The sequence below is a fragment of the Chelonia mydas genome, chromosome 5 (assembly GCF_015237465.2).
Source record: "Chelonia mydas isolate rCheMyd1 chromosome 5, rCheMyd1.pri.v2, whole genome shotgun sequence".
NCBI classification, from domain to species: Eukaryota; Metazoa; Chordata; order Testudines; family Cheloniidae; genus Chelonia; species Chelonia mydas.
Genome location: NC_051245.2, coordinates 108,976,137 through 109,001,417, shown reverse-complemented (window position 1 = coordinate 109,001,417; position 25,281 = coordinate 108,976,137). Strand labels below are relative to the sequence as shown.

Here is a 25,281-nt window from a genome sequence, read left to right as displayed (position 1 = left end):
AACTGCAGAAGACATTATATACACACAGAGACCATGAAAGTTTTGTTTCATGGTCTCTGTGTGTATATAATGTCTTCTGCAGTTTCCACGATATGCTATGCATCCGATGAAGTGAGCTGTAGCTCACGAAAGCTCATGCTCAAATAAACTGGTTAGTCTGTAAGGTGCCACAAGTACTCCTTTTCTTTTTAGGGGAAAGAATGCATTTTAAAAGGACCAGATGGGCTTCTGATTCACAAATAGTCACACACACTGAGTTGCACCTGACCCTATGCAGGCAAGGGACAGACTCACTTGTGGGGCTCACAGATATCCATTTGTGGGACAAACAAAATTGACTCCTGTATTCTGAATGCAGATTCACAGAGCTAGATAGGTACTGATTATATTTGTTGTAATATAACAGGTGCTATGGCAGGGGTTCTCAAAGTGGGGGTTGGGACCCTTCAGGGCAGAGGTCGGCAAACTACAGCCCGTGGGCCACATCCAGCCCTCGGGACCGTCCTGCCTGGCCCCTGAGCTTCTGGCCAGGGAGGCTAGCCCCCGGCCCCTCCCCTGCTGTCCCCCCTCCCCCGCAGCCTCACCTCGCTGCGCCACGAGCGCTCTGGTCCGCCACTCCTGCTGAGCAGCGCAGTGGTGTGGCTGGCTCCGGTCAGGCGGCAGGGCTGCAAGGTCAGGTGGCAGGGCTGCAAGCTCCTGCTGCTCTGAGTGGCATGGTAAGGGGGCAGGGAGCGGGGGGTTGCATAAGAGGCAGGGAGTTTTGGGGGGCAGTCAGGGGACAGGGAGCAGGGGGCGGTTGGATGGGGCGGAGGTTCGGGGGGGGGGGGCGGTCAGGGTACAGGGAGTGGTTGGATAGGCGTGGGAGTCCTGGAGGGCCTGTCAGGGCAGGGGTGTGGAGAGGGGTTGGGGCAGTCAGGGGACAAGGAGCAGGGGGGGTTGGATGGGTCTGAGGTTCTGAGGGGAGTAGTCGGCGGTGGTAAGTGGGAGGGGGCGGATAGGGGGTGGAGCCCAGGCTGTTTGGGGAGGCACAGCCTTCCCTACCCGGCCCTCCATACAGTTTCACAACTCCGATGCCTCAGGGGGTTGTGAGGTTATTACGTAGGGGGTTGTGAGCTATCAGCCTCCACCCCAAATCCCGCTTTGCCTCCAGCATTTATAATGGTGTTAAATATATAAAAAAGTGTTTTAATGTATAAGGGGGTCGCACTCAGAGGCTTGCTGTGAGTCCACCAGTACAAAAGTCTGAGAACCCCTGTGCTGGTGTGATGATTTTATTTGCACAGTGGTAGATAATGTTGTATGACAACAATGTAACATGAATGATTTTGACAGGGTATGTCTACGCTTAAAACGCTACAGCAATACAGCTGCAGCACTGCTCTTGTAGCTCTTCAGTGTAGATGCTCACTACAAGTGACAGGAGCAGTTCTCCCATCACTGTAGTTAATCTACCTGACTGAAGCTATGTAGAAACTACAGTTTATGTTGATATGCAAGTGCTGTTGCTTAGGGGTGTGAATAAGCCACCTCCCTGAGAGACATAAGTTACACTGACCTCAGCGCCAGTGGGGAAAGCGTTATGTGGGTGGGGGAGCTTCTCTTGCCAACATAGCTACTGCTGCTGGCTGGGGCTGGAGTAACTAAGTCAGTGGGAGAGTTCTCTCCCATCGGCTTAGAGCATCTGCCTTAGCAGCGCTAGAGGGTGGCACTGTAAGCTATGTAGTGTAGCCATGGAGTGCTGCCTACACTGGGGTTAGACTGGCATGGCTATGTCTCTCGGGTGCGGATTTTTCACACCCCTCACAGATGTCGCTACGCCAGTGTAAGTTTTCAGAGTAGACCAGCCTGTATTAAAATATTCCAAAAGATGGCAATAAATCCAGTCTTTGGGGAGTTGCCCAACATCTGCCTGGCTGAGGGAGGTGTGTTTAATATGCATTAATGTTACAAATTGTAGTTTGTAATCTTCTTTAAAGGTGCTGTCTGTGGGGGGGGCGGGGGGTGATTGTTTGTTTATGACGTATAGAGAAGTCCTGGATGGTTATTGGTGGGTTGGCTATCCAAGTAGTAAACCCTCTATCCCCAGGACAGGCGTGCGTTTTACATTAGAAATCCAGAGCCTTGTTTTTCCCTGCAAGAGTCTCTCTGAGAGCTCCTGATGCACCCCAGCAAAGCCCGGGCTCCCCAGGCTACTCTGGGGAAACCCCGGCCCCGTGCCACCCATGACCAGAACAGCGGCTTCCCCTTAGTAGCTCATAGCCATCTAGACTACAGTTCCCAGCTGGCAACGCGGCCGAGACTACAGCTCCCAGCAGGCCATGCTTTACCCAGAAGGAAGGGAGTGTGCCGCGTTGCACGCTGGGACCTACATTTCCGCATCTAGGAATCCTCCTGGTAGAGCGTTCTTTCTTACAGCTGCGCGGGAGGGGTTCTCTCCGGGCTGTGATTGGTCGGCGACGGGCGCGCCCTTATGGCGTCACGTCCGCTGCGAGGGACGCTCCGCGCCCTGTGTTTTTTCTTTGGCGGGTTAAAGGAAATGGCGGCCGCCTTAGGGAGCGGGAACGGCGGCGAGAGAGGGCCCCGCCGGAGAGAGAAACCCTCGGAGTAGAGACGCACCCTTCCTCTGGCCCGCGATCCCGCCCCGAGGCCGGTAGCGCTCCCGGCCCTCAGCATGAGCGTCTGGGAGAAGGAGCATCTCTGGCACTGCCTGCTGGCGCTGGGCTTCGAGCCGGGAGCGGGAGCCGCCGCCGCCGCCGGGAAGCTCAGCACCCACCTCAGCCTGGGAGTGTGAGTGCGCGGGGGGGAACGGGGGGAGCCAGCCGGGCCCACCCCCCTCCCCAACCAGGGTGCCCAGGCTACTGCGAGCCAGGGGGCATACGAGCTAGTGCTGGTAGATTTGGCGCGGGGGCGGGATCCCTTGAACAGGAGGTGCCTTGCTCGGGTGTCCCCTAGCCAGATCACCTGGGAGCATCTCCTACGCTGCTGCGGGGCGCAGATGCTGCACAGTAGGGTTACCATATTTCATTTTTCCAAAAAGAAGATGCTGTGGGGATTGGGGAGTTGAGGGGGTATCTGCGGCGGGGGTACTCAATGGAGGTGGGGAGCAGTGCCGCTCCCTAACACAGTGGCAGAGTGGCTGGTGAAAGGCCAGGACATGTAAGTCAGCAACTTCCTACAGGGCCCCTTCCCCAGGGCTGGGAGCCAGGGCCTACGTGGGCAGCTTTAGATATAGGGGAGGGACCAACTAGGAAATGGACCAAGCGAGGTTCTTTCTGAGCTGCAGTGTCTGCTCTGAAAAAATCCAAACATTTCCTGTTGTTTGAAAAATCTGCCCCGACGGAGGATGGATCCTCCAGAAAGAGGCAATAGCCAGAAAAACCTGGATGTGTGGTAACCTGCACAGGGCCTGGCTCTTCTCCAGTAAACCCTGCCCATGACAGATGGTCAAAGGGGGTAGGGATCCCACCTTGAAGGCAGGGTGGGGTGTGTCTCTTCTTCTTGGAGAAGCCTGTCCCTGACTTGCTGTGGCAGCACATCTCTTCCACCAACCCTACATCTGCCAACATGGAGCTAGCTGTCCCTGCAATCCCTCTTGTTGCGGGTATCGACCAGCGAGATGTGATGTTATGCGTGGTGTTGTTCACTGGTTTGTAGAAAGGCCTTTCATGTGGAGCAGTCAGATTTTACAGTGCTGTGCACTGGATCTCTGGTAAACAAAATGGGCTTTTCATTGGGTTGCTTCTCACTACAAATAATAGTGTACATGATATTTGTCAGAAGAAATGAGGTCTGGAAATAGCAACAGCTCTTGCTGTGTGGATTTGACACATTCGATGCAGTTGATATGGAAACAGTCACCTTGGTAGTGTATTGACACTGAACTGATGTTACTGCTTTCAGGACAATAAACTCTCTTGATGGGATTGTCTAAATGTTATTAAGGAGCCTAGAATGCTGCAGAGTCCTTCATTGGATTAAAAATTGTTAAAATAATCTGGAAGTGTTCTGCCAAATTTGCAGACCAAAGAATCTGAGTGGTTTTGTAATCTTAAATTCACATACAAACCTTAAATTAGTTTGTTCGAATGCTTAAATTTCAATTATTTTGGTTGTTGTCACTAATTACTTTATATTTATCAGGAACATGTTTGACAAGCCGAACAAGGATGCTTTTCATGTGGTTGCGCGCTTCTTGTTTACTAAACTGGATCATTCACGCTCAGTAGAGGCTTTCCGGTACGCACAATTTTTGTGTAATTAATAACAATGTTCTGTGCACACTCGCAATAGAATAATCACTGATGTCTCTGGGGTAGAGGTAACCCGTTTGGAGAATGTGTTACAAAAATCACTTACAAAACTACCGTCTGTGTAGGTTTCTCACACTTGGGGTACAGCTTCTGAATGCATGGCAGACAACTTACCTAGCTCCAAATTTTTACGGCAGTAGTCGTAATGTAGACAATTTTGCGGAAGCTTTCATAGAGATGGCAAAAGGCACATCTCCTCACCTCTAGCCAAATTTCAAGTATCAGGTTCAAGCCATAGAGACTCTCAATGAAATGACAAGCATTTTTTTAACGTGGGCAAAAGATTTTCCCTGATCTGATTATCAAACAGCCAAACGGTTTTATCAGAAACTTTCTAAAAAGAAATTCCATCTAAAGCAGACAGCTGGCATGGAAAATTTCAGCCCAAGGAGCTGGGCAAATTTATAAGCAGTTGGAAACAGGGCCTTATAATAGGAAATGGCAACCTGACCAGCTTTGGCTATAATGTATTAACTATGAACCCTAATAGCAAAAATCTGTGCGTGTGAACTGTTTCACTGCTAGTCATTTTAGCAAACTTCCAGGTACCCTTCGATCATAGTTTGAGTACTGTTACTTCTTTCCTCCCTTACCTTCCTCCTAAAAGGAATCACTACAAACTTTTGCATTTTTCAGCTACATACTTAAATGGGTAAATTAGATTATTTACAAATATACTGAAACTGACTTTTCTTCTTTTGGAATGGAAAGATTTTGTTGCCCTCCAGCGGATAAAAAGGGAGATGCTGAATTCAGGAAGCAGTGCTGCGAATGGCTAAAAAAAATTTCAGTAAGTATTGGCAAGAATGAAATGATCACTGCAGGGAATTCTTGTCTGTTTAGAGTACCACATGTATAAGTAGCGTTTTAGGTTATTAAACAAAGTACCTGCCACCAAAGAATAACTCTAACTTTCCCAAGTACAATATATGGCATAGGTCAATTTTTTAGACTTATTTGAACTGAAAGTTACAGCATGGTATGGTAAAGCTTAGACTGCAAAGCTGATACATTTGGGCTTCATGCATGCAAAAAGCTATAACCATACACATAGCTTTCTGTGTATTTCATGCCTCAGACAAACCTGTAGGTGAACAGGCTTTCTTAAAAGGTAAGTTGGGAAGAGTTTATTTCAACATAAATACTGTGTGTTTCAATTAATTACAGCCATTGTAGAAGACATTGGTATTGAGAGTGCAATTTGACTGATATAAGAATCTTTGCAGCTCTAGAATATTAGTTTGTCCTGGGTAAGGGCAAAGCTGCTAAAGTTTAAACAAGCTTCTTGAACAGAAATTATAAACAGGCTCAAAGCAAAATTGGTTCCCTAACTGTATTTTGGGTTCTTCCTCTATGTTAGCTTCTGTCTAAATGGGGTTCTGCTAATCATGGCCTTTATGCTTAGAGGGTTTCCAGTATGTCACAAGATCCTAACCCCTTTCCTTAATGGCAAGTTGGGTGAACTCTGTTATGCAAAATCACTGAAAAAAAGGAAAATAATACAGTGATTGCCTTTGACATGGAAAAGAAAAAGTGGCAAAAGTATTTTCCAGGACACAGTGTAATTGGAATAGAGCACTTACCTATTAGGGGGTTGGGACAGCAGAGGAAATCTAACAGATATCCATAACTAATCCCGACCATAGTCTTGAAACAATTTGTTCCCATCCTGGAGATGGGGAGGAGGGGATCCAAACTTTCAAATTACTATATCACGACTGTCTACTCTTTTGACAACACATAGACTGGGTTTGCTTCAAAGTTATGTAGCAGCTAAAGATCTTTATCCCATTACAGTGTTCTTGTATTTAATTAAATGTGTGGTAGTTTTTGCTTTGACAAAATCACTTCTTGGGAGAATTTATTAATAGTAACCAATTTCATTTCCTTAGGATGAATGTGGAAACAGTTTTCCCCCTGTTGTAGCCTCACTATTTCTGTCTCCTGGTGGTCCTAAATTTATTCATCTAATGTACCACTTTGCAAGATATGTAATAGTACAACATATGAAAAAAGATTGTGAAGGTAAGTTTTAATTGTCTGATTTTTTTTTTTTTTAATCGCTTCATTCATAATATGTGACACAGTGTGAAACTGTTTAGGGCTTAATCTGTTATAAAAATCTTAAAAGGTCCTGAGCTGTTAATCCAGATCTTCATTGGAGGTTGGAAGGGAGTGGGTTCAGATCTGGTCTCATTTTAAAACCCATTTTCAATTAGTATTGGTGCCCCATAGTTTTGTTTGGAAATTGATTTATTATACTATCTAATATTATCTTTTCTAGTTCCTAACAAAAAGCACTTGCCTGTATCTTGATGCTAAAATTTATGTGCATGTTCTTGCTTCATTTAGTTCTAAAATACTCATCCTCACAGAAATGGCAGCCATTTAGAATTTCCATTTTTTTTTTTTATAAATGGAAAACTTGTAATCAGGCAGTACAAATCTCCTTAAGTGATAAAGGTGTGTGAGGTTCTAAGGGTTGATTTTTATTCGTATGATGGAGTGAAGTGATAAAAAAATATTTCTGTCTGCATGTTTCAGAATATTCTGTGAACTGATCTGGCAGTTTGTCTCCAGTTGTCTGAGTATCAGTAGCACTAGCTGATACACTTGTTCAGCAGTGAGTCAAGATATGTGCATGAGCATGGAGACTAAACTACTCACTTCACTCTTGCAGCTTGTGCTTAGACAAGGTACACTAACTTAAATAAACTGGTCTGGAAACAGGTTTGAGGCACAATGACGCAGCTTAGGAATCTGCTGACTGTTCTGTCTTTATGTAGAGAACTTCAGTCTTCTAGTGTGCACATCAGGTACCTTTTGTAAGTACTAAATGCACTGGTATGGGATGAGAGCAGCAAAGCTTTCTGTAGCATGGGGCACGGATCACTTGCTGGAGGATTCTCTGCTCCTTGAGGTCTTTAAACTACAATTTGAGGACTTCAATAGCACAGATATAGGTGTGAGGTTTTTTTGTGGGAGTGGTGGGTGAAATTCTGTGGCCTGCGTTGTGCAGGAGGTCAGACTAGATGATCATAATGGTCCCTTCTGACCTAAATATCTATGAATCTATGAATTCTTCCGTTATCAACCCCATCTGGTCCAAGCTAAATGAAACTTAATCATAGATTTTAAGGTCAGAAGGGACCATTATGATCATCTAGTCTGACCTCCTGCACAATGCAGGCCACGGAATCTCACCCACCAACTCCTGTAACAAACCCCTAACTTATGTCTAAGCTAGAATGAAACTAAGTGAAAACATGACTTCTGAAATATCTTTTGCAGGTGCTTCAGAAATCATAATTAAATTCATTCTGATTCTAGTGCAAGTGAGGAAAATGCATAGAGGCTATAGCATTATACAAGTTGTGTAGGAACTTAGAAACTGCAGTCTAAACTCTTAGTAGTGTTACCTGTTTTTGTATTGTTTCCAGTGTTAAACTTGTTTTGCTAATAGTGGCTGCAGGGAGGGTCTTGGGAAGATGGCAGAGTTTTATTACGGTCTAATTGGCAAATAGAACAAGCGTGTTGTCAAAAATAAGACTAGCCTGCTATTCTTGGTGGTCTGAGTTACTGCTTACTAATATGCTCTTTATTACTTCACCTGTTTTTAAAATGGGAACTAAAAACACTTAGACGGATGATTGAGATCTCACTGTAGTTTCTTTGGGTAACTCCAGCTCTTATGAAAAGCTGCCTTAAGTTAAAGGGACATTGTCATCTTATCTGTATTTTTCACCTACTATTGTTAAAGTAGTTGTTTGTTTGTAACTGAAAGACAAGCTTTCCGTAGTTGGGTTGCTAGGCACACCTGACAGTGCTTTGTGCATTTATAGTGGGGTGGTAACACCAGTATAGTTAAGGTGGTTCTTGTGGAAAGAACAAGATGACATTTAAATGTGACTTTTACCTAAAAAACTGGCAGGGGGAATTTAGTTTCCCTAAAACTAGTTTAATCACTTTCTGAAATTGACTAAGTTGAGTTTCCCTCTGAGCAAACTTAGTCAAACGCAACCAAATACCCCTCTGTTACATGCAAGTACTGTGAAGTAGAGGAACCAGTTTCTTCATGCTCTTATGAGATACTATGTTAGTGTTTCCTAATCTGGGGGTGAGTATTCACCATATTAGTCCAAGAAGGATAGTGGCATAAAAGGTTATGTCTACACAGCAAGCGGAAACCCACAGCAGTGAGTCTCAAAGCCTGGATCAACAGACTCGGGATTGCACTACAGTGCTAAAAACAGCTGTGTAGATGTAGCTTTGGCCCTGAAATGTACAGAAGGGGTTGGGATTCAAAGCCCAAGCCCAAATGTCTACACAGCTATTTTTAGTGCTGTAGCATGAGTCCGAATCTGTAGACCAGGGTTCTGAGACTCGCTGCTGTGGTTTTCTGCTTACCATGTAAACATACCCTCTTGTACACTAGTGCTGGAAGGGAAAAGTGCATGACAGACTAGTCCTCCTCCTCCTCCCCGCCCCATTGCAAAAGTGTTCATGCAGCAGCAAGTAAGTCAGCAGGCAGGGTCTTAAAATCTGCCTTTCCTTCCCAACTCCTATAGTGGTCCTTGCTGCAGGAGCAGTTTTCCTCTACTCAGCTTGGATAAGCTTGGGCAGGAAAGCTACTATCTTCTCTGTTCTGATGTCACTCTTCACAGCACATGTGGGTCAGCTCTATTGAGTCCCCAAGGAGCAATTTTCCCCCTTTCCAAGGGGCATATAGTCTTCTGGTGAGATGGTGAGGGAAAAGTGCAGAAAGAATAAATGTACCCTGAAGGGGAAAAAGCCGAAGAGAAATGGATAAAGGGACAAAGTGAATAGGGGCCACATATGTTGATCCATCCCAGCTAAAGAGATGAGAACCTCTGTTTTTATATTTTGCATTTAAATTAAATCACCGAAATTAGAAACATGTCTTGTTACCTATAATTTTGATGGCACATTTTGAACTTTCTGTTTAACTGATTTATATAGACACCAATGTACATTTTCCGGAAGCCGTGAATTCAAGGCCTCATGACTCATATAAGGCAGCAGCAAGATACAGGGTGGCATGTATTAGATTTTTACAGTCTATACAAAGGGAAGATTTTGTAATTCGAGAGTATCAAAGAAAAGCACAGTAAGTAACTCTTGTGGGGGAGGATATTTTTAATTGAAAGTCTTCATAAAAATTACTTATTACATGAGTGGCAATATAGATAAAGACATTTCCAGCTTAAAGTAACATTTTTGCAAATGTCTTGCCTTCTAGTGTTAAGAACTCCCAGCTTTTTGCAATTGACAACACTTTGTGCATATTCGTTTCAGTTGTTCCCTGTATGCTGTTTTTGTAGCCCTTTACACGTAACAGCAGAGAGAAATTTTAAACATTAAAATGTGATTGTTCATCCAGCAAAATGGCTGGAGCACTCTGGGATGGGTATAGAGTAGACTTTAAGTTATAGTGTATTTAAAGCCACTGCTGTTTAAAAAACAAATAGTAATTATTTTGTGGTTATAAGAGCTGTTTGGCCTCTGAGTTTATCAGTGTGGGATATACTTTATCAGCATCATCCTTTAGTTGTCTTACTAAATTATCCTCTTCAGTCTTCACCCGGGACATATCCAGTCTCTTCCTGCTTGGGAATAATTAACATCCCGACTTGAACTGAGTTACATCTTTTCAAAGCTTCCACTTCTTTATTTTTCGCATCAAAAAACTTCAGAATACTTGAAGATCCTGTTGTACTTCTAAAAATCAGGCCATTTATATATAAGTGGCAAAACAAAAAATCAAGTTAGGCTGCTAGGCTCTTGGGTCTTGAAAAGTTTAACCACTGCAGTTATGTAAATCCCAGTGCTCTGGCTCCTAGTGGGTACTAGTCAATTGGAACACAGGAATTTATATGCCAGACAGTTGAGAAACTGTGTATTAACATGTAAATTGGCCCTCGGCCATAATTTAAGTACTTGGATAGCTGAGAAATAACATTTCTGGTAACTATATCATTTTTGTAGCTATTGAAAACTATTTCAGTATAATGCAATGGAACACTGTCAAACTTTCAAGTCTTTGGTAAGATCTTTAGGAAAGATCTTGCACAAAATAACTTGTGTGAGCCTATACAGTGAACTGTGCAAGGCTTCAGAGCTATCTGGATATTTAGGTTTGGGCTGAAACAGCCTGAAAAGTAAATTACTGTCTTCCCTTCATATTTTCCATGTCGATGATCATTAGAATTGGGATATCAGAACAAAAATGCAAGCCTTCAGCTTGATATAGTAGCTCTGTTTTGCTCACTTGTTTTTTGCAGATTATTGACTAAACAAATACGAGATGCAAGATCTGAATGTGCAGAGCTGCACAAACTGCTTCAAAAGTAGGTATTCCTTCCTAACTGTTCTTCAGATTTATGAAGCTAAAGGCAGACTATTGGAAACTTTTAATCGTAGTTTCATCATAGCTAACTCAATTATCTATTTTTTTTAACTAGAATGGAGCAAAATAACCAAAAGCAAAGTAACAAAGCGGAGAGAGCTCAAAAGGTGAGGATTTTCTTCTTGATGGCAGATGGCTGACTTTATTTTTTTTAGTTAACATACTCCTCCAGCAATTATTCCATCCCAGATACTGCTCTCTACTTGCTAGCATGTAGCATTCCTCATTTAACATGCTAGCATTCCTCATTTAACTTAATGCATTTCTGGACTTGTCACCAGTATAGTGTGGCAAACGTTTGAGCCATGACATTTTTTTTTTCCCTCCCCCATTAAGGTTCGCTCCAGGTGGGCATCTGTAATGGAAACCCTTACATTCTTGGAAAAGGAAAAAGAAGTTGTAGATTCTGTTGTTGATGGTCACGTGGACCAGTATGCTTTAGATGGAACTAATGTCACTATCAACGTTCCAAGGCTGCTGCTTGAAAAAATTGAAAATCAAATGTACAACGTATGTCATTGTCTTTAAAGTACCTAATACTTGTCTCTTCACATTTGTGCTTTTTATTCATAGAACTCCTAGTTGCCTTACAAAAGTGACAAGTAAAATTATTCTCACTTAATGGAGCTACACATCTGTTTTGCCATCTGTTATGGGCCCAGAGTAATGCAGCATACTGCTCATAGACCTGGGAACATGCCTTGATTAGTGTTGCATCAGATGCCAAGTACTCTTACGTAGCAAGGGAGAACGAATAAATCTGATCTGATTGTATTTAATGTCCTTACTGTAGGACATTAGCTGTAGCTGCCCTACAAACATGCACAAGCTATTCTCTTAAATTATCACATTTAAAAATGTTTAAACTGCAGTAATGATATCATGTTTGGGTGAAGGGAAGGCCTAGATTACTTTTGGAAAAACCCATAGCAGGAATTTCTAAGACGTATATGGAAAACATGATCTTTCCTTAAATTTAAAAAAAAAAAAAAAAAAAAGTTTAGAAAGGGAGATGTTGGTCATTGTCAAAATTGAGGAATAAGGAAAAGTAACGAAACAATTGGTTGGGGGCTTATTTTCTTCTACATTCAAATGTACTTGGAGGTATTGAGGTAAAATGTCTTACAGTACGGCGTTAGATATTCTTTATTTGAAGTCCTGTTTCAAGTGTAAATCTCACTAAAGTATTAAATCAATAACTGCATTGCTAATCCCATATTAAAACGAACACTTAAAACTAATTTAATTTTTTTCTGATTACATTTTGCATTTCACTCTGCTTGGACAACAAAACTAGACTGGTCAGACTCATGCATTGTGTACAGTGATGTTCAGGTTCATAGAATTGTTGAGTGGTGGTTACAAATGGTGTTTGTTAAAATGCTTTCATTTCATATTAATATTAAGTTAATATATAACCCTTCTAAGCACCCTTAATTTTCTGGATCTCAACCAAGGTGTGTCTCTCAATTTTTTTTTAAAAAGTACAGATTCATAATCATAGGAGTTTTGTATCCCTATACTATACCTCCTCAGAGAAAAGGTAGCGATCTAATAACTGATGTATCTATGAAACTGTTTACTAATTGGTTTTCTCTTTTTTTTCAATATTTGAAGTTGCATATAGGAAATATATATGAAGCTGGAAAACTCAATCTGTTAACAGTCATTCAGTTATTAAATGAAGCACTGAAGATTTTAAGACATGAACGTCAACAAGTTGACCATGAGGCACTGAAACTAGATCTTCAGTACATTGAAGGGAAGACCAAATTTCAGAATAAAATTTTATTGGGTCTGAAGTCCATGAGGTAAACTGTTAGAATTTTTTCTGAGGCTCTTTATGCTTATTTTCTTGCACAAGGGAAGGTGTAGTCTCCTGCATGTCTCTTCCAAAATAACACAACACTTCATATTTTGGCCTTATTTGCTTTACTGAGAGAATATGCTGATTTCATCAGCTCTGCTCTTGATAGATATTTTGGCTGACAAATGTTTTGGTGTTACTTGGCGTTTTACATCTACAGAGACATCTGCAAAATTCAGCATTTTCCCCTCTGCTCTCTTTATGAGCAAGCCAGTTGTGCTCCTGGCTGTGTGAAAACGGAAGCTGGGCATCTTAGTTCAGTGATGGTAGTGAAGGATTCTTACTCCTTTGATCTTAAATGATAGGTGAGAAGTCTATTGTACTGGCTAAATTTTAGCATAGTAAACTGAAATTAAGATTTTAAATCTCTTGTATTCACCCTTTAATTATTTTAGGTATTGTGTTCTTTAAAGACTCTAATGACAGTTTTTGGTCAGCGTTTGTATTTTTAGTCAGTTATCTATGCTTTCTTTGCAAAGCTTGCATTTGGCATATAAAACTGGTTTGTGTAAAAGAAACAATGGGACACTTAAATGGGTGATACTCTAGAACCCTGTGTCTCGTTAAATTTCAGTGACTATATATTTACATTATCTGACAACTGTTACAAGATAAACAAAACCAACACCCAAATACACTTTGGTAGCACAAAGTTGTCCATCCCAAGCAATTGCAACATTACCCAGAAAAACATCTGATCTCTATCAGTCTACTTTCTATGTAACATGATTTTACTTCCAGTACAAATACTTAAGGTCCATTTGTTTTTAAATAGGAGTACTTGTGGCACCTTAGAGACTAACCAATTTATTTGAGCATAAGCTTTCGTGAGCTACAGCTCACTTCATCGGATGCATACTGTGGAAAGTGTAGAAGATCATTTTATATACACACAAAGCATGAAAAAATACCTCCTCCCACCCTACTCAGCAGGACAGTGGGGTAGGAGGAGGTATTTTTTCATGCTTTGTGTGTATATAAAATGATCTTCTACACTTTCCACAGTATGCATCCGATGAAGTGAGCTGTAGCTCACGAAAGCTTATGCTCAGATAAATTGGTTAGTCTCTAAGGTGCCACAAGTACTCCTTTTCTTTTTGCGAATACAGACTAACACGGCTGTTACTCTGAAACTTGTTTTTAAATGTTGCAGGCACAAACTGAAGCGAGAGGATCACGTGTCGATAGTGGAATCAATTGCTGAAAAACAAAGAGATTGGGATATGAAGTGGGAAAACTTCCTTGGGCAGTCTCCCTTTAGTTTAATTAAAGATCAGAATCCAGTAAGTAATATGAGCTTTTTGGAGAAGTAGAGTACGGCTGTTTTCTGGGGTTGGGAGGGCTGAAGCAGACTTCCTAACAAATATATAACTGCAGTAGAATCCTTTTAATGCTTCCAGTGTACCAGATGTTAAAAATGTTCTAGTCTCTGTGGCCTTTTTAAGATGAGTAGGTGTAAGTTTAGTTCAAAGTACACGAGTCCTTTATGATAACCAGTCAAAGTTGGTATTCTTGTAGGTAATTCAAAGTTGGTCCCTTCAGGTCAGGAGTGAGTCGTAGCAGCAAATCAGTGGGCAAACTTGCATAGCAATTACCTCCTGTAACTCCCTGTAGATAAAAAGAGCACTTAATTTTCAAGTGGTGTCTGTCTTTGAGCATAACATTTACTTCATAAAATTTGACCAGGTAATTTTTTAGTCTATTTCCAGTGAACGAAGGATAACGGTTTCATAGCATCTGCTAAACATTTGCTTGTGATCTCGCTGCCTCTGGCCTTTAGTTTTAAAAAAATACTGAATCACTTTTAGTAGTGTTAAATACCACTGATCTGGAGTTTTTCACAAAAATAATTGTTGAATAATTTATTTTTATTTTGAAAAGGTACTTGATTTGTTACCAGCTATGTCTCCTCTTTCTTTTGATCCTGCAACAGAAGAGGCTTATAAAAGCAGTGTCTTCTGTAAATATCCAGCATCAATTCCAGGTGAGTAAATTGGATAATGTTTTTGGTCATCCGTAGGGTGTTCTTTGTCCTGAAAGGATTCTCTGCTTGCCTTTGATACTCCAGTCCTCAATAGCTTCTTGTCATGGCAGTCGTCTTTCTGACAGATGAGTGCTGAGCACTGTTTCTTTGGAGCCTTTCAGTACTGCTCCTTGTGTCTGCCAAAAAACCTCTCTTGTTCATGGAGGAATAAGGAAACTTGGGCTGAGAACTCAGCTCTTATCAGAGGAAAACTGCTAATATGTCTAAAACATGGATTTCAGTGCCACTTTCATCTCACTAATGCATGGTGAGTGTTTTAAAGTATATTGTCTCTTGCAGTTGTCATGAGCCTTGTTTCTCCCCCACTTAGTCAACATTCATTTTAAAAAAAAGTAAAATCCTTGTTAGATTTCTAACTGCAATAACTTAAACCTGTTTCTAGTAGAAACATGCATTTTTAGGCTGGATAGGTAACATACTACAAAAACTCAAGGAAGTCTCAGAATTCTGGTAACACTTCCATAGCGTGTGTGTTTGCCTTGGCTTTCTTGCATACAAATTCCTGGCTGGAGGTTTTTCTAATTTCTAGTTTTTAATAATTCTAGAGAACCATCCTGGTTATTACTCTGCCTTTGTGATCTATCTGTCTGCTTTAGGACAATGTGTTTTTTAAGTTGGTTAAAATTGTGTTCACTAACATCCACTTCTACATAGAGCTGCTTGCATATTAACCGTAGCTAACTCCTAGAGCTTAATTTACAATATATTGGCATTGTAAATGTAGTGATATAATGAGAGGTTCTTGTGGTTGAAGGGGCAATATCTTTGATGACTTAATTCAAAAAACCCTATCGTATGGGTTGAATTTTTATGCCTGTAATGAATCAAAATACTGAATTTCTGTTAATTGAAGAGCCCTTGTACTAAACTGTGTATGTGTTTGCTATTTGATATCTGCACACTTTTCTGCCCACCAGCTTCGTCCATAACTCATCTTCTGGTATTGGCAAATCACTGTAGAGTACATAAGGGCTTTGTTAAATTAACATTTTGAATAGCCTTTTGAACTAGTCTGCTTATAGCACTCCTAGATCTAAAATCGGTGTGTCACTTCTGGTCCTTCATAATCAAAGAAAATAGATGAGGCAAAAAGTGGTAACAAATCCCTTCCATTCCCTATTCTAGATACGCCAAAAAGGGATTGTCAAGCAAATGACGATAAGAGAGAGGATGCAGCATTGGAAAGTATCATGGACACAACATCTACAGGAAGGTATGATTAAAAAACTATCTTGGACCATTTAATGCATGAGTAAAAGAGGTCAACCGGTGCAGACTGTTACTTTCCTCATTAAGATTCCTCCTCTAAACACTTTCTTTTATGAAGCCTTTCCATAATCCCTACAAAGGGTGAAACTATATAACTATCCCTATTTTGGGTGTCCTGAGTTGCATGGCAGCTGTTTACCCTAGGAGTCCTCTATGGCATTTTAAAAGGTTGTATTTTTCATGCACCCACATAAGGACTCCTACAAACACCTGAAAGCTGTTGTGTTTGGAAAAAATAAAGGGAGTAAAAATTTCAACAAATTTTGACTAGTTATCTCATTCCTAGAAATCAGTTCATATCATCTGCATCTGAGTTCTCTTCAGATTATCAAAGCAGTTAAAGCTAGACTTGTGTTTACTGAGTGACTTTATATAACTTTCTGAAAATTCCAGTAAACTAAATGTGTAACATGGACAAACAACTGTTATAAAAGTGGTAAAACAGGTCGGAATACTACTGTACATAATTAGATTACTTGCTTCCTAGTGAGTGAACTGAATTTTAATAGCATAGTTTTTAAAAGAGAAATAGGTAAAATTACTTAGAAGCAGTGATGGTGTTTAGTTTAGCTTTCTTCTGCTTTTTTTTGCCCATCAGAACTGCCTTAAACTTGTACTAGTAGCCAACTATCTGACTTCATAAAACACCTAAAACACAATTCAAATCCACAAGCACCAAAAGGCTTACAGGCAGGTTACTTAACACTTAAAGAATACATACTTTCATGTGGTGTGACAAGGGAACTGAAATACATTGATACTTAAAATGATGCATTTATCCTTCAACAGTTTGCTTTAGAACTCCAGTTGATCTCAAATTCCCAATATGAATAATACACATCTCTTTATATAAAGTTCCACTCTAGAAGTATGTGTGGGGGTTTCATATTTATTACTGCTTGGGAGACTGATACACAAATAGGGCTAAAAATCCGCTCTAATTGTCACAAGTCCTCCCTATAGTAAAACTGCCTTCTGATGACCGGGATGAATTGAGGGAAATCATAACGGACAGATACGGGGCAGACAATATACTGAGCTTCATAAGACTTATATGCAGCATATTTGGTTTAATTTCAATAACTGGAATGTTGTCTTTTTCTAGGATGCTCTCACACTTGCAGTCAGCTACACAGAGCTTTCTCACAGCTGAACCCAGCAGTGTGGTACTTGAAAAGGTCAGTTTTTAATATCTTAAATTGTCTTTGGGGGAAAAAAAATAAACACTTGAGACGTTTGTATTCTGTCTGCATTAAGAGATTGCAAGGTAAACTTGGCATACTTTCCTGAGTCCTGCTGATAGATTGAAAATGGTTATGATGTTAGCATCGACACCTATCAGAGGATTCCCCAGGCATTGGGAAAATCGTCAGGCTGCATAGCACCTGTGATAAGTTTCCACACCCGGCTCCCAGCATAAGAAGTGTCTGTACTACACCAGTAATATCTGGTTATTGGAACAGCTTCTTATGGGGGCTGTGAAGTGGCAGCTCAACTTCAGCAGCATCAGGGCCAATCCTAAATTATGCTTCGGGGTTTCCCAGGTTGAGGAATGCAAGTATTGTCTAAAAAGCACCTTTGCTGCATCTTAGCTGCACTAGACACAGAAAGGGCAACCCCAAGGGCTTACTGTTATCTATATGCAACACTTCACCTACGTAGGTATGCTTTGTGTCAACTTAAAATCTGACTGGAATGAATGTTTGTCAGTGTTTGATTTACTATTTGATTAAACTAACGCTGACACTACAGGTGCTGTGCTGTTGCGTTTGGTAGTTCCTTCAGATTGCGCATTTTCACAATATAAGACTTAAAAACTTCTTTATGTTCCTTTAGGATGTACATACTACAACTCCCAAAAGGAAAGAACGGTCTGTTTCTCAAAAAATCTTAAAATATGCAGTTCACAAACCTAGACCAACAGAAGCTTGGAAGAACGAAGACACTCATGTACTCCAATCACCAAGTGCAGTTAAAAGAGAAGATCCTGTTAAGAAAGCACAAGAGCAACTGGCAGAAGAGGTTAGGAGAGGCTTCGCTTCTTAATTACACTTCATTAACTAATCCTGATCTTCTAAAGATAATTTGATCTTGGTACTCAATTGTGTATGATAACTGTTCTTATTTAATTGTAGCTGTCTAAGCTTCATTTTTGAGTCATTTAAGAAGAAAAGGATGAAGGCTATAATTTAAAAGTATACATTGCTCAAGTACAATAGAATACTGTTAATTGGAATATCCTAGTGGGTGGTAGCCTTTCTGATTTACAGGAGAAAAGTAATGCTGCTGTGCAGGAATCTGTAAATCCCATAATATTACTGGAGAGTATTCACAGTGCTTGGATATTTCTAAGGCACTTCATTTCTGTATTTGTATTGGATTTCTGCAAATAGGCCTGCTTCCACGGGAGAGGGCCTAAGCCTGTCCCTCTGTTGCATCTACTGCTGACATTGTGCAGTAAATACAATAATAGTCAAGTATATGTAGCTGCCGTTGATGGAACAAACTAATAGCCCAGAAGAGGGAGGTTAGAAAGTTTGAATTCCTTTTGTATATCACACAAATATAGAAGGGACTGAAAGCTATTAAGGCAACAAACTATCAGAGCCAGTATAAGACTCATGAAAGGGTACCAACTAAATTGTGGAGTTAATCAAAGATTACTTGTTCTCATTAAGCAGCCGCCATTGGTCTTCCCTGGGAGACTACGTGATTAAGCATACCCTGGTGACATAGAGCTGCTTATACCATTCATGTATTTTTTTTTTTATATGCTTGACAAAGTTGATGCTTTTCCTTTGTTTCACTTACTGAAAGCTTTCTGCAGCTTACAAAACTGATCTTAGGTCTATAACTATTACATATTTTGGCATTTAACTATAGCATCTGAATATTGTTCGACAAACATTTGGACATGGCAGGTGTGTGCAGGCACTTTAAGTCCTTCAAAGGGCTTTTTGTTAGAAGAACCTCAAAGTTGTGCTATATAGTGAGATAGAAGACTAAGTGTCTTCATCCCTGAAATGGTGTAGTTAATTGTCAGCTGCACTCAAGAATATTTGTTCATTTATAGAATATTGACATCCCAAGTGACATGATTTTCCCATAATTGTTCAGATTGGAACTCTCGAAGTAAAAGCTTAATGCTTCCTTAAATGCTTTTCATCCAGGACTCTCAATTCCTGGTTGTTAGTTAATCTCACTTCCTCGTCTCTCAGGGAATCTTGTCTCCATTTTAAAGAAAGATGGGTGAACTAAAGCATGGGCTGAAACAAGTCAGTGGTAAATTAGAGAACAGAATGCAGAATTTGACTTCCAGTCTCATATTCTGACCAGGATGCTTTCTGTTCTTTTTCACACTTACTCACTTTAAAAGGAGCATTTTCCATAATTGTACACACACATTTAAGCAAGGGCTGTGGAACTCCTAATGCTCTGGAGTGGGTGGAGAGAATGGGATTCATTCAGTGCTATTATTGGCAGGAACAAAAGTTTTATAATCTTCCTCAAGAGTTTCCATTCTCTAAACTTTCTCCTACAGGTTGCAGATGTAGTGGTATCAGAATCGACTCAGGGCGGTGGTGGAAAAGGAATGGAGTTAGATGACCTAATTGGCTCATTGGCTTCTAACCCTTTCTTAACAAGGAAACAGATCCCACGAACTCCAGAAAATCTGAGTAAGTTCTGTTTTCATAATGGAGAGTAGTTGAACTTCAGTGAATTTCTGTTGAATAGAGATGCTGCCACATTAAAGGACACCCCCCCCCCCAAACAAACAAAAAAACAAAAACCACTGCTCAATCAGAATGGCTTTAACTCTTAACAGTCGTCGTCATGATGACATACTTATTATATGTAACACAACATAGTACCTGTAACAAAACAAACATAGTATGACTAAGGCGAGAGAGAGAGCAGTGTTTCTCAATGACCAGAGCACAGACTGGCACCAGTCCCAGAGATCTCCCTGACACAGTTTAGGAAGGCAACAAGTGATCTCTGGTATATAAAAGGTTGAGAAACACTGGTATAGAACTCCTATGCCATCATCTCTGTGCCGTCGGCATTGGGGGCATGGTTGGGAAACATCCATCGTTTCAAAGGTAGCAAGTTTACACTTTTATGAAAGTAGAAAATTCGGTGGGTAAACAGTATGGAATTGCACTTAAATATGTCCTTAATTTGTTTCAATCTTAGTTACTGAAATTAGAAGCTCATGGAGAAAAGCTATTCAAGCTGAAGTTCCTTCAGATACAGAGTTGGTTCAGACTAAAATGGTGACAAAAGAAGCTCCATTGGATCTAGAGTCTGCAATTTGTAGCCGAATAGATACTAGCATGGCCTGCTTTATGTCTTCATCTCACATGTCTGACCCTAATGCTTCTAACTTATTAGAAGGGAAATCTTCATTAAGTTGGATGACACCTGCACCTAAAAAGCAGTTGGTGGTTAGCCACATCAGTGAATCACCAACACAGATACCAGCTACAAGAATGCCAGATAACAAAAGATCTTGGGAGCTTGGATCAAAACATACTGTTTCAAGTAAAAGTCTCACAGAAGATCCAGAAGAATCTGTCTTTCCAGCTGTAGATAAGAGCATGAATCCTCTGGATAATAGTGCAGAGGGATATATTAAAACAGATGCTCTATCACCTTATCTTTGTCAGAATTCTTCAATGCATACAACTCTGTCGTGGGATGCTTCTCAAATGGTAAGTGGTACTAGTTCAGACAGTCATGAAGTTATCCAGTTTGGAATACTACATGAGACTCTTCCAGAGGAACTTGGCAACATAAGTCTTAATAGCTCTAAAAGTTTAGAGACTGATGATGAAGTCGAAGGTAATTCAAGGGATAGCAAGTCCTTAGAAAACATAGTGAAAAATGATTGGGCTGCTCAAGAATGCAAACTGGATTTACAGTCTATTCGCAACAGGTATGAAGCACTGAAAAAGACAGTTTTTGGAAATGAGGCAGATTCATTTCAGTCACCTTCTAGAAGACAATTTCTGAGGTGTGGATCTGAGAGAAACCTTACTCCAGGATGCACAGAAACAAAAGAAGTATTTAGTCCTCTAGGAAAACTCTATGCATTGGATGCAGAGTATATCAAGACACCTTCACACATGTCTCTTTTTGAAAGAAGGCATACTCTTTCTCCACTGATTGCATTTTCTCCAGTTCAAGCACAAAAGAAACCTAGAGACTTCCTGCATAACTTGAAGGGTAAGCTTGTGTTTGTGCTTTTGACAGGATTGTGCCACTATCTGTACATGTGGAACTCTTCACTTCTGGGTTTCCCGGACATAATCTGAGCACTTGGCTTCTGCTTTAGGAGTTAGGGGGAAGAAGGGAATCACCAAGGTAGTGGATTGTTGCCACAATTACAGCTACTGTCTCTCTCCCTGGGAGGAGCAATGTAGGTGCATATATATGATCATGGAAGGAGGGAGAAAGATGCAGATCTGATCTTTGGGTTGAGTGCACTTTCTGATGTCTTAGTCTTTTCAGCAGTGGAGCAGAGGGAGCCTTTTAAACTTTTTAAAAGTGTATATTCAAGACAGTCATCCTCCAATCTACTAGTTTCCAAAGATTCACATATGCATAATTTTTCTTTCTTGAAAAATGATACTTCTCCCCAGAGGTGGATATTTAAATTGATAAAATCCATATCTTTCAAATTACTTTTTCCAGATATGGAACTATGGGAGTCTTTGCCAAACTATAGACACCAAAATGTGAGAGAGACCTAGGTATACTTATGCTAATGAAACACAGTATAGCTTCCCACACCAGAAACAGAAATACAGTGGCACTAGGCACTTACTGGTACGCCTGTAAGCATCATTCAGTATACTTGAGTAATTAGTACAACAGGAATTAGCCTTGTAAGTGCACTTGCATTTAATGTGGATTTTACTCAACTGTCAGTCCACAGTAAGTATCCAGGACATTTTCACTTAAATGTCAAATGGAAAAGTTGATAAGTTGAATTTAACAGGCTTATCTTAAAGGGACAATGACAGACTCGGACTGCAGTGCACTCTATGGGGCTGCATCCTGCAACTATCAATAAACTGAAGATAGTAATGAATGTAACTGCTAGGTTAAGTGGTCCTCCATAAATTGTACTTCCTGTCAGTTAACTTATAAACAGCTTAGATGACACCTGTAAGCTATAAGTCCTAAATGATTTGGGACCAGATTGCTTATTAGAAATACATGCAGGCCCATAGAAGGAAATCAAGCAGATGCTTAAACTAATTCTCCCTTGGCCCTGCTTGCTGGGAGCTCTGAGGAATCTACATTCAGTAACCTTCTCATTTATTGGAAGTGACTTAAAAATCATCATCCCTGTAGTCCACATTTGATAAGCCTTTTCTCCCTCGGTAGCAGTGGGTCGTTAATATATATTGCTACATAACTGGTGCTGTTACATATACTAAGTAGCAATAACAATTTAACACTTTAAATTGGTTGCATACAGGCTGTACTACCAATGCTGGTGCACACCAGAATCCTCTCTAGTTATTAGCTGCAACTTCTTTGGTTGTGCAGATATGGGAATTTTTCCTTTCCCTGATTTGGAACAATTGCCTCTGTAGGAAATGTCCCCAAACACTAGTCTCTTTTTCCTAAGGGTATTTGGTATGTCAGTTTTTTTTAGTACTATACATTTATATAACAATACATTCTTTTTCTAGAAGAAGAGAATTTGAAGGAGAAGCTGGATGCAAAAGAATCCTCATCAGATATAAAGACACGTAAAGATGAAGCAGTTTCACACTTAATAGAATTATGATGCACTTGGATGTGTAATGCTTGTGTTCTAAACAATTAGACTCATAATTAAAATGCTATTTGTTGTTTACATTTTTCAAACCCATTTCAGACTGAAATTCTGCCAATACATACATTTAAATGCTTATTTTAACTAACCTGGGAAGAAATTTCCTTAGTGTACAGTGTCCATGAAGGCTCAATTCTTTCTTTGGTCATTAGTCAGAGGGACTTGGAGATTTTTGACCATTGATATGAGAAGACTAGTAGTCGGATGTGTGGAATCAAACATTTTGTTGGATTGTGTGGTTAAGTCATGCACACTGAAACGCCTGAGGCTGACGCGACTTCCTAAAACAGTTCACATTTTAATCTGAAGTATTAAATAAAAATAAAAAAACTAGTCAAGGACCCTGTTGAAAAATGACATTTAACCATGTGCATTATAAGATATGAAGGATATCATCCTTTAATTTTTGAAGTCTAGCAAAATTGGAACTTTAATTACCACACATTGTGAAGGGACTTTGTAGAAGAAAGAGGATGGATTCTTTTAAAGGCCACCTCCTACCCAGTTCCCTGTTTGGGAATGACGTTTGCCTCCCAATCTGACTTGTCAGGTTTATTTTATGGAGGCCCTTGTTGGGGCACCAGCTCTGGTGCTCTAACTCCACAGCAGCATGATTCCACTGGTGGTACCCTTGGTTATAGCATTGTTTGTCAGGAGAAATGATGGGGCTATTCAGAAAAGGCATGGAGACCTTTCCAGGTTGGACTGAAGGGGGATAAATTTTTATCCATTCTGCCCTGGCCCATTGTAAGCCACAGAAAACTTCTGCATATTCAGATCAAGGTGTGGGTATGATTTAGCCTAATTTATTGACTTGCAAGGGAAGAGAATGAATTTGGTAAGATGGAGCACTGATGTCTATGGTCTCCCATAAACAAACCCCTTGATTTAAAACTCTGCCTTTAGTTCTACTTGAACAGTCATGTCCCCAAAGTGTGGAAAGATTTAGGGAGAGTGGAGTCAAGTGGAAGAAAGGCATATGAAGAGTAGGACAAAGGAATGCTCACAAACACTGTAACTGAGCCCACTAACAAGATCAATTAGAAATCCACTTGTGGGTTAAAGTAATTTAGGATTTTTTTGTCTAACTTTAGATTTCATGTTTGACTTTGTCTTGTGTTTATTTAAACTTTTTTAAATAGTTAATTAAAATGAAACCGTTTTCAGTCTTGTTACAGAAATATTTAATTTTATAAACTTCATCCTGCAACCTCAGTCTAAGATTTGTCTACTTGTGTTCTAGGCAATGAAATGGGACTAGATATCTAAAGTGACTCTGCATTACTATGAAATAAAGAGAATTAACAGCATATTTACTCTAGAAATCGTAAACTGAGCTCCAGTCTGGCATTCAGCTGAGGACTTTGTAGAGTTGTCTTTATCATTGTTAAACACCAGCCACTGTGCTCATAGTATACAAAATGATATGTTTAAACGAATTTCCATTTTAAATGGTCCAAATAATTGACACCAAATGACCAGGATTTGCTGGATAAGGTATTCTTGTAGAAAACAAGCAGGTGGTGTTGGAGCAAATACAGTAAGACCTAGATAATCTTTTTTGTTTTCAGGAGAAATAATTGGATATAAAGTTTTAATTACTAAACATGTTAGAAGGGTTGGATTGTTTAATCATGATTTTTTCCATCAGCCTACCTATGAACAGACAGTGTGGCTGCCTCCCTTCTTATAATTCTCCATTGCTATAAAAATGCTTACACAAGTATTTCTTCATACTTGTTTTGTTTTTTCACAATCTGCATTCCATGGACTAGGAAAGATGGAGTTTCTCTTCAACTGACCATGCAAGAGTGAAAAAATTAAGCCCTTTATACAAGTCTTTGAGCTCTTGGGTCCCCCATGTGAATTTTGCATTATGCCTTTGTGATGGCAGGTGAATTAGCAAATGACCATCACCTACTAAATTGCTAAGTAAAATGTAATCTCAGAAAAGTATATTTCCATCTTTTTGCCATCAACTTTCTCCTACCACATTAACTCACTAGTCCCACTTTACACAGTGAATTCTGATGACTGCTAAGTCTGAATTTGGAAGGCAGAGCAAGACTACTTTCACTAGCTGAAGCTGTTACTCTGGAAAAAAAGTACATTGTGGGCTTGTGTATCCTCAATGATTGTTTAGATCAATGCATATTGATTTGAACATCAGTCGCTCATTCTGTAATCCACCTTTAGCTGCCGCTGTTGATGCATGAATCTAGCTCACTGTTCGGTATTAAACATGTAACTGTCACATTCAATGTACTGGTGCTTTGTGATATACTGATGGGCTACAAGGTGAGGATATGGAAGAAAAAGCTGAACAGTGCCATACTAAAGTTGCTTTAATCTAAGAATCTGAAATATGATATGAAGTACCTTTAAAACTGCATAACCCGTTCATCCTATAAGCTGTGTGGTCCAGACTCTAGATGTTTGCTATATTGGCAACATCATCATTAATGGAAGCAGAGTAACTGTGTTGTTCAATAGTCAAAGCGATGTTACCTT

At 40.2% G+C, this 25,281-nt stretch overlaps 1 protein-coding gene and 1 non-coding gene across 7 annotated transcripts; both read left to right on the top strand.

The window, feature by feature from the left end:
- Positions 1 to 2,362: 2,362 nt before the first annotated feature.
- HAUS6 (HAUS augmin like complex subunit 6) lies at positions 2,363 to 23,985 on the top strand. 6 transcript variants are annotated; one of them, XM_043546945.1, is made up of 18 exons: positions 2,442 to 2,787; positions 3,655 to 3,709; positions 4,141 to 4,236; positions 5,022 to 5,100; positions 6,203 to 6,335; positions 9,291 to 9,438; positions 10,613 to 10,678; positions 10,793 to 10,844; positions 11,074 to 11,247; positions 12,355 to 12,548; positions 13,758 to 13,887; positions 14,486 to 14,588; positions 15,774 to 15,861; positions 17,023 to 17,095; positions 17,754 to 17,939; positions 19,459 to 19,594; positions 20,115 to 21,146; positions 22,625 to 23,985. In XM_043546945.1, the coding sequence occupies exons 2-18, from the start codon at positions 3,666 to 3,668 to the stop codon at positions 22,720 to 22,722; spliced, it is 2,832 nt and encodes a 943-aa protein (XP_043402880.1). In that variant the 5' UTR covers positions 2,442 to 2,787; positions 3,655 to 3,665; the 3' UTR covers positions 22,723 to 23,985. The 6 variants fall into 6 exon arrangements, with proteins under 6 accessions (XP_037757957.1, XP_037757958.1, XP_043402880.1 ...); XM_037902029.2 differs by lacking the exon at positions 3,655 to 3,709 and having other exon boundaries at positions 2,363 to 2,787; XM_037902030.2 differs by lacking the exon at positions 3,655 to 3,709 and having other exon boundaries at positions 2,441 to 2,787; positions 22,628 to 23,985.
- LOC114019943 lies at positions 16,818 to 16,949 on the top strand. Its single transcript, XR_003564895.1, has one exon.
- Positions 23,986 to 25,281: the final 1,296 nt, after the last annotated feature.

What these genes read in the sequence shown, in the direction of transcription:
- HAUS6 (XM_037902029.2), top strand. Translation starts at nt 2,672, where the DNA reads ATGAGCGTCTGGGAGAAGGAGCATCTCTGGCACTGCCTGCTGGCGCTG. An exon ending in ACCCACCTCAGCCTGGGAGT is followed by an intron (nt 2,788 to 4,140) that starts GTGAGTGCGCGG and finishes TATATTTATCAG; the next exon opens with GAACATGTTTGACAAGCCGA. An exon ending in TTGGGTCTGAAGTCCATGAG is followed by an intron (nt 12,549 to 13,757) that starts GTAAACTGTTAG and finishes TAAATGTTGCAG; the next exon opens with GCACAAACTGAAGCGAGAGG.